Source organism: Notothenia coriiceps, unplaced genomic scaffold (genome assembly GCF_000735185.1).
Source record: "Notothenia coriiceps isolate Sejong01 unplaced genomic scaffold, NC01 NC01_scaffold00011603, whole genome shotgun sequence".
Classification (NCBI taxonomy): Eukaryota; Metazoa; Chordata; class Actinopteri; order Perciformes; family Nototheniidae; genus Notothenia; species Notothenia coriiceps.
Window position 1 is genome coordinate 109,190 of NW_011344304.1, and position 8,049 is coordinate 117,238.

Sequence of the window (8,049 nt, forward strand, 5' to 3'; positions counted from 1 at the left end):
CTAGAGTTAGCAAAGTCAGCTCAAGAACCATTTACGATAACGTAGCAAAACATTTTACGAATAAAGCACTCATTGGTTTCAATGTGAGATGAGTTGAGCAGTTTTGTGAACGCAAATGGCAGTGTATTCTGAACACGGCTAAGAGTTTTCAGCCATTTCAGAAAATTATAGCTATCAGCTAAAGGGTAACAGCTAAGATAAAAAAAAAGTGTAACTTTCAGAATGATATAACATCTGCTAAGAGTTTCAGTGGAGTTTCAGATAATTGATGTTTAAAGTAAAGCGATCAGCACGATTAACATCATTATCTTGTATTCCAATTTTGTGGCGCTTTTTTAGAATGATCGATGGTCCCATTTCTAAGACTGAGCTCGCTTTCCAGAACCGGCAATTGTGTGCTGTGAATGTTAATTTACCAAATATCTGAATTGAGACCATTGATAGCTCTAAACATTCAATACAATCAGTGGGCCTTCCCGCGAAGCAGACCACAGGGCCTTCTTGTGAATGAGTGTGTCAAAGTCATCACAATTACATTAATTAGTATAAAGAGGTATGCTAATCTAAAAATTTTACAAAAAAAAGTGAACCATCACATGTGGCAATCGACCATTATAGGAATGACAATCTTTTTTTTACAGTAATTAATAAGACAAAATAAAAATCTCTGTGATGTTTTCCTTTTTCAGGTGAAAGACCCAATTCAGATGCAACTCAGTGCAACATGAGTTTCAATCGTCAGAAATACCCTTCTCCGGCAGCGACATGAGAAAATCGCAGCCAGCGGTGAGTGTTCGCGGCCGGGAGGTTGGACGAAAAACCGATTCCGTATCATATCTTCATTTAACTCTGCGGAGTCGATTAAAGGGGGGGGGGGGGCGAGGGGCGGCGTGCCCCCGGGGGCCCGCCATGCTTCCATGAAGCAAACCTAACCCTTGAGCGCTGCTGTCTTTGTAATGCAGGAGAAAGCCATTCAGGAGCCTGTGACCAGCTGGTAACATGCGTTCATTCTTCAGAAGTGACCACATGAGGAGAGCGGCAGCAAGAGGCTCCAGCCAGCGGAGAGAAGCCCTAAAGAGATGTGAGACCTGGCCAACAGGTTCAGCTGAGCCGTTTACTACCCCTGATTATTTAATATGATATTTTGTAAATCGAAAGCTTAAAGGTGGGGTAGGTTACATTCACTTCAGAAACACTTTTTTGTTATACTTCCATGGAATTCGCTCTTACATCCCGATAGCGATGAATAAATTAAATGCTTTGACAATGAACATATATACAAATATTTAATCTGTGGAAGCCCGTGGCGGCTGTAAAAGCACGACGGCAATGATCTGCCTTGGCCCCGCGGCCAGATAATTAGATGGCCTAACCTGCATGTCAGCGCTTCCCATCTCGTGCTCAAACTTTTATTCCGTGCCCTCCCAATTGGTCATGTGCGCATTCGTGTGTGTTTGAGGAGGGGGCTCCTGTCAGGAGAGTCTGAAGGAAGGGGGCCCCGATATTACTCGGTTGTGTACTTTCTAGGCTTACTCCGAGCTGGTTTCTCGCCATTCTACCTTTTTAAAAGGGTGTTTAGCACAACTGGCTTACATCCCGACGCGCGCGCGCGCGACTCTCCACAAGATGTAAATGATCCACATAATGCTATATAATGGAAAAAAGTAAATTATGTGGACGTCTCGTTGCGTTAACCATATCTGCCAGTGCACTTTGTCTTTTAACCAGCCAGGAAGACATTGATTTAGTACTACCAGTGGACAAAAAAGTAAATTTAGTCAGCCCAACCAATTGTGCAAGTTTCTCCCCAGCTTAAAAGATGAGGGCCTGTAATTTTCATCACTAAGGTACACTCTCAACTAATGAGAGACAGAATGGCAAGAATCCAGGAAATCACATTGTAGGAATTTTTAATTGAATTAACTTCGGTAAATTCCTCAGTAAAATAAGTTTTTGAGTCAGCTAAAAACAAACAAACAAGCACATTTCCTGGCTCCTCACCAGACCTTGTAACTTCTTCTTTAAGAGGCTCCTCTGTCCTCCACCTGTGTTACTGTATTAATTAGGCACTTGTTCAACTCCGTTACTCAGGTAATATAAAGAGCAGCCTTGTCGCACAACGCACACAAGCAGTCAGCAGGCTCCAAACCCCACTATGGCCCAAGACGCAAGCACGAGCCTGTCAAAGGAGCACCAGAAACAAAATTTGTGACCGTACTGCACCAGGCTGGGAAGACTGAATCTGCATAGGTTAAGGCAGCTTGGGTCGTGAGAGAAATCAACTGTGGGAGCCAATTATTAGAAAATGGAAGACATACATATACCACTGATAATCCTCCCTCGAGTCTGGGACTCCACTGAAGATCTCACCCCGTGGGGTCAAAAATGTCACAAGAACCGGTGAGCAAAAATCCCAGAACCACACGGGGGGGACCCCTAAGTCCCAATGACGCTGGCAGAAGAGCTGGGAGCCCAAAAGTAACAAAGGCCTACGCATGACATGTAACACACTTACGCCGCCAGGGACTCAAAAATCGCTGTAGTGCGCAGACGTGTCCGACCCCTGCCTTAAGCGCGTAGCATGTCGCAGGCCCCGCGTCTGAAGTTTGGCTAAGAGAGCATTTAGATGATCCAGAGAGGATTGGGAGAAATGTCATATGTCCAAATGAAAAAACCAAAATAGGAAACTTTTTGGTAAAACTCCAACCTAGACGTGTTTGGAGGAGAAAGAATGCGAGTTGCATCCAAAGAACACCATAGCTACTGAGTGAAAACAATGGGGGTGGAAAACATGCATGGCTTTGGGCTGTTTTTCTGCAAAAAACGTGGCCTGGGTCTCTCAGCATGACAATGATGCCCAAAAGCAGCGACCCGCCCGGGCAACAAAAGGAAGTGGCTCTCGTAAGAAAGCATTGTCAAGGTCCTAAGAGTGGGCCTAGCCAGTCCTCCCACGATCCCTCAACCCCCTATAGAGAAATCTTTGGAGGGGGTTGACAAAGTCCGTGTTGCCCAGGGCGAGCAGCCCCCAAAACATCGCTGCTCGTAGAGGAGGATGTCTGCAATGGAGGCAAATGGACGCAAAATAGCGCAGCAACAGAGTGTGAAAAGCCTTGTGAAGACTAATAGCAAGAAAACGTTTGAGCCTCTGTCCATTGCCGAACAAAGGGTAATATACCACGAAAAGTATGTGAGGATTAACCTTTTGTTATTGACCAAATACTTATTTTCCACCATAATTTGCAAATAAATTCTTTAAAAATCAGAAAATGTGATTTTCTGGATTTCTTTTTTTCTTTCTCATGTTGTCTCTCATAGTTGAGTTATACCTAGGATGAAAATTGCAGGCCTCATCTTTTTAAGTGGGAGAACTTGCACAATTGGTGGCTGACTAAATACTTTTTTCCCCCACTGTATCTATTTTTAAGCCTAGACTGAGTGATTGAAAATGAATGAATCTTAAATTCCTTTTGTAATGTCTGAAGTCGCTTCTTAAAGTATCTTTAAATAAAACATTTGTTGTTGTATCTTTCAGTATTTTTCTAGGACAGACCGACTGCTTAAGCACAAGCGAACCTGTGGAGAAGCCATAAAGAAGGGGCTGGATCCCGGGATGATGGATCTGGGTTGTGTAGACTTGGGACATGGCAGCTATGGAATAACTCAGGAAAACATTGGGAATATTGGTAGGAAGAGAGGAAGGTCCAAAAATAATGGAGAGGGAGGGGAGCGCAAGAAAAAGAAGGGGGATGGAGGAGGGTCGAGGGAACAGCACATTCAAGGGGCTGTACCTGGGGGCTACAACATCCATGATTACTCTGTCGAGAATCCAACGGTATCTTCCTCTACTGAGCCAGGACCCAGCATGCAGCAGGGCCACCATGCCCAGGCTCCAAAGATGGCATTCAAGAAGGCTAATCGTAAGAGCCTTGAAAAGGGGGGTTTGGGACAGGCCAAAGCTGACTCGTTGGAGCAGAGCGGGGGCATGGATGGTCTTGGCCTCATGCAAACCAATGGAGCTAAAGTAGAGCCCACCACCAGCAGCAACTACGACGACGCCATGCAGTTCATCAAGAAAAGGCGCTACCTTCACGCAGCAAACAATGCAAACTCATCAGGGCCAGGGGTTGCTGGGATATCCAGCAGTGAGTATGATGTCGGTGTCGGCCACTTGTCTTCCCAGCATTCTGTAAATCACGGCGTTGTTTCCAGTGCCATGGACAGTGACGCTCCTCTCTGTCTCGACAAGTCGGGCATCCCAGACGAGGTGCTGCAGAGCATCCTGGACCACTACACTCAGAAACCAGAGGGCTCGCACCACGACGTTCACTTTGACATTGGCGACCATCACGTGGATCTGCACCCCGTCTCGATAGACGGCGCTGACATCGGCCACAGCGCCGACACCCCCAGCCCGTCTGGAGAGAAGACGGTCATGATGCACGAATACTCTCGCTTCCTGCTGCAGGCGTTGGAGCGCACCAGCCACAGTGCCAGCTTCCCTCTGGGTCCTCCCGCCTCAGGACCCTTCACCAGTTCCCACCAAGGAACTCTCATCTACGCTGACAAGAACATCTACACTACGTCCCCGATGGAGTGTGGGTACGGCCAGTCGGTGGCCTCGCCTTCGCTGCCCTCCTCTGTGCCAAAGTCTCACTTTGCGATGCTGACAGGGTCCTCACCACAGCACAGCTTCCACCTGAGCGGCCTGGAGAACTCCACCCACCAGCAGCTCACCCCTTCTCAGGAGCTTACCGACCAGATGGAGAAGCAGCACTCCTCCACTCCCCCCTCCTATCAGATCAGCCCATCTGACCTGAGCCGCCATAAGGAGCAGCTGCCCGGCAAGAACGGCACAGTTGTCTACCCTCTGGCCCCCTCGCAGGATCTGGCCTCTCTGGACTCCTCAAAGCCTTCCTACCAGATAGAAAACTTTGCCCAGGCCTTTGGCTCCCAGTTCAAGGCAGACGGCCGCGGCTTGTCTTACGGCACTGACAATGGCGGGGAGGTGGATCACAGGATACGGACGCCTGTGTCTCAATTCTCAGGGTATAGTAGTTTGTTATCTGATGTCAATGAGCCAGTAAGTACAGGTTCCAAAACTACAACAAGCCAAAGCTACAGATGAGATCCTGAGAGGGAGAGAACACTCGTTAAAGTGGATGTTCTTGTTTGAATCTTTTTTAGTGCTCCTATTTTATTATTGTTATTGTTGTTATTATTATTATTATTTTTTAAGTGTCATCTTTCTTTTAATTATACTGATGCTCTATTTTTGTGTGCCCAGTCCTCTCCCAACAATAAGCCTGCGAGGCTTCTTGCAAATGCAACTTTTTTTTAAGTATCTGGTATTTTTAAGTTAAATATGTATTTACTGTTTATTCTTGTCATATTAGTGGCATTAGGACTGGTCAAGAAATGATGAACTGAAAGAACTTTTACTAAGTAGAGTTGCACCGGACTTTTTGCTTTTACAATGAGCTGAAGTGTTTGAGCAATCAACTTTACAATTGTAAAATAATAATGAACATAACAAGGATGGCAGGGAATAGCCCAGAGTTGAAATCGCAAAAAAAAAGTTGTTGTCTGTTACAAGGTTTAAAGTATTACTCAGGAAAAAGTGAAAAAGGAGAAGCCTACGGGGTGCAGTGAGCGCTCTTTTCAGAAGTTAGTTTGCGACTTCAAAGAGGATTTTTCTTATGTTTTATTACTTGTTGAATGAGTGTGACACAAACAGACTGCTGCCAGCTCACATGAGCACTGAAAACACTTTCTACTTGGCTATATAGAGATTATGGTACTTTCGTGTCAATGTGAAACTCATGTTTTCTTCAATAAGGGCCATATATATATATCTATATATATTTATAAGAATATATATTAATGTAAAAACAGATTTAATCATTCTGGGGAACTGCCAGTTGAAGTAGAGGAAGAATGGGGGCGGGTTTGGGGGCTAAATGTTGTCCTTGCTATATTTTTGGAGAGCAAAAGTGATGTTGGGCTTTTAATTGGCCAATAGAGGTTGCTGTTGGACAGTGATAGAATGGCCTTCCCCTTTTCCTGCCCCCGCTTCTTCCTCGGTTCTCTTATTTCTTTAAAAGAATCCAATTAGCACTTTGAGCCGTTTTTTCTTACATTGCGTAAATTACCGTGTCAGATCAAGGAAGCTCAAACGTCAGGAATGGACTGGCTTTTGGACAGAGATGAGTTTGGGCATATGCAGAAGGGGTTTCTGGGTTGAACATATTTTCAAGGGGGTATGATGTGGATACCCTTCGTTTTGGTGGCATGGTTTCTATGGGGATGGTGGGCGGGGGGAGGCGGTTGCCGAGTTGATATGGAAAAGTGGGATTTTTCATTCAGATTTTCTCTTTCTCCTTACTTTTAGGGAACATTTAGATTGGGGGGAGGGGGGACTTTTAAAATAAAGTAACATTTAATCGGGATAATGTAAATGTAATTCAAACCTCTAGTTTTAGTTTTGACTTGTTACCCAACTTAGAAGCTTTTGCTTTCTTATTGAATTTGATGACAAATGTGTTAGTGATGAAGTATTTCTCAAGCTGTTACTGAGAGGCAGCCATATGCATTACGAACTAAAAGGTGGCTGACCCAAATGTTTGTAAGCATTTAGATATCTCACATATGCTGGCATTACCGAGCATATTTGTCCCAATAGAAATTGGGTGCCTATTCCTGAGCAGTGCAGGTGCAAAATATTGTCTAGTAAATGTAAAATGTAATTTCTCGCTGATTTTTAAATGTATTTATGCTGTACGATTATTTTGTAAAGACAACAATAAGTACGCAGTCTTCCATAGCTACAACTGTCCGAGTGCTGGACATGATATCACTCTGCTGAATGAGTCTTTGAACCCCTTTATGCCCCAATGGCCTGTTGTTTTAAGCAATCATTGAACATGGCAGAGTGAATGCAATGCTGTAATATCTTAAATAATATGTTGCCATGCTGAATGGTTGAGGCGTGAACAAGAAGTCGCCTCACATATACCTCATATCACAGTAACCCAGGGACGCAGGAGTGACGGTTTGATGTATGTAGCAGAAATGCTGTTGTTTGTGTGTACAAATAAGTCATGTTTCTGTGTGACTAGTTTTAAACATTTGTGTTCATGACATTTATGTGACCCACTAAGACATGATGCTTAAGGGTTTCTGTAATTGTCGGAAGCCAGCCAGTTTTCAGTCTCTTCAGTTCGACCTCTCTCCTCCAGATCTGATTTTCCATATTGTTTCAATATGCTTATTGTTTACAAAACACTAAATCTTGAATGAATTCTGACCCCTGTATACATTTTAATTTTAGTATATTTTCCCCCTCTTTTTTATCACCGCCAAATTTTGTAGCTGATATCTTCCATTTTTATTTTCTTCCAGCTTCTTGTGACACGTTTCACAAGACTGTACTTGTCCAATGAATTTAAAACTGATTAGGGAGAAAAAAATAAAAAAAATACTGTTATCAAGAGCTGTTCTGTCATCCTTTTTGTGAGGAGTGCCGTTATACATGTTGAAGCATATGCATGTATACACTCAAATGAATGTATCAGAGTCTGATTAGGAAAAACTGTCACTACAGCATGTATTCATTCATGTTTGGTAGCATAACGGGCTTACTGTATCTCAGCTGTTTTTTTCCACCACATGGTGGTGTTGGTGTTCTACAAGTGAAAAGTCCTCAGTTATCAAACCCTAATGCCGCTCTAATATGCTTTGGTCCTTATCCATTCTTTATAATTCCCTTTTAGCAACTTTGTCGCTGTTTTATAGATTTTTATGAAGAAAGCATGGACTTAAACTGCATCTCTGCTTGAAAATCTATTAAGTTTTAAATGCAGGCCTGCAGACCCACTCGGCTCATTCAACAGCTCATCTTTGGATTCTAATGCTGCTCATCTTTTTCTTTTAAGACCAGGGCTTAATAGACTTTTGGTTTACATTCACTCGTAAAATGCCATCACACCTCCATAGAACTGCAAAAAACATTGCATGTTTCATCAGGATGCAATATGAAAACTAAAACGTCAT

At 43.7% G+C, this 8,049-nt stretch overlaps 1 protein-coding gene across 1 annotated transcript in view; it reads left to right on the forward strand.

Moving 5' to 3' along the window:
• The window catches only part of LOC104946856 (zinc finger protein 281-like), a 25,800-nt gene extending 18,319 nt beyond the window's left edge, over positions 1 to 7,481 (forward strand). Inside the window, exon 7 of the mRNA XM_010772746.1 lies at positions 3,533 to 7,481. Coding sequence (XP_010771048.1) covers positions 3,533 to 5,125 — 1,593 coding nt within the window. The 3' untranslated portion in view covers positions 5,126 to 7,481. The remainder of the gene's footprint in view (positions 1 to 3,532) is intronic.
• The last annotated feature ends 568 nt before the right edge of the window (positions 7,482 to 8,049 follow it).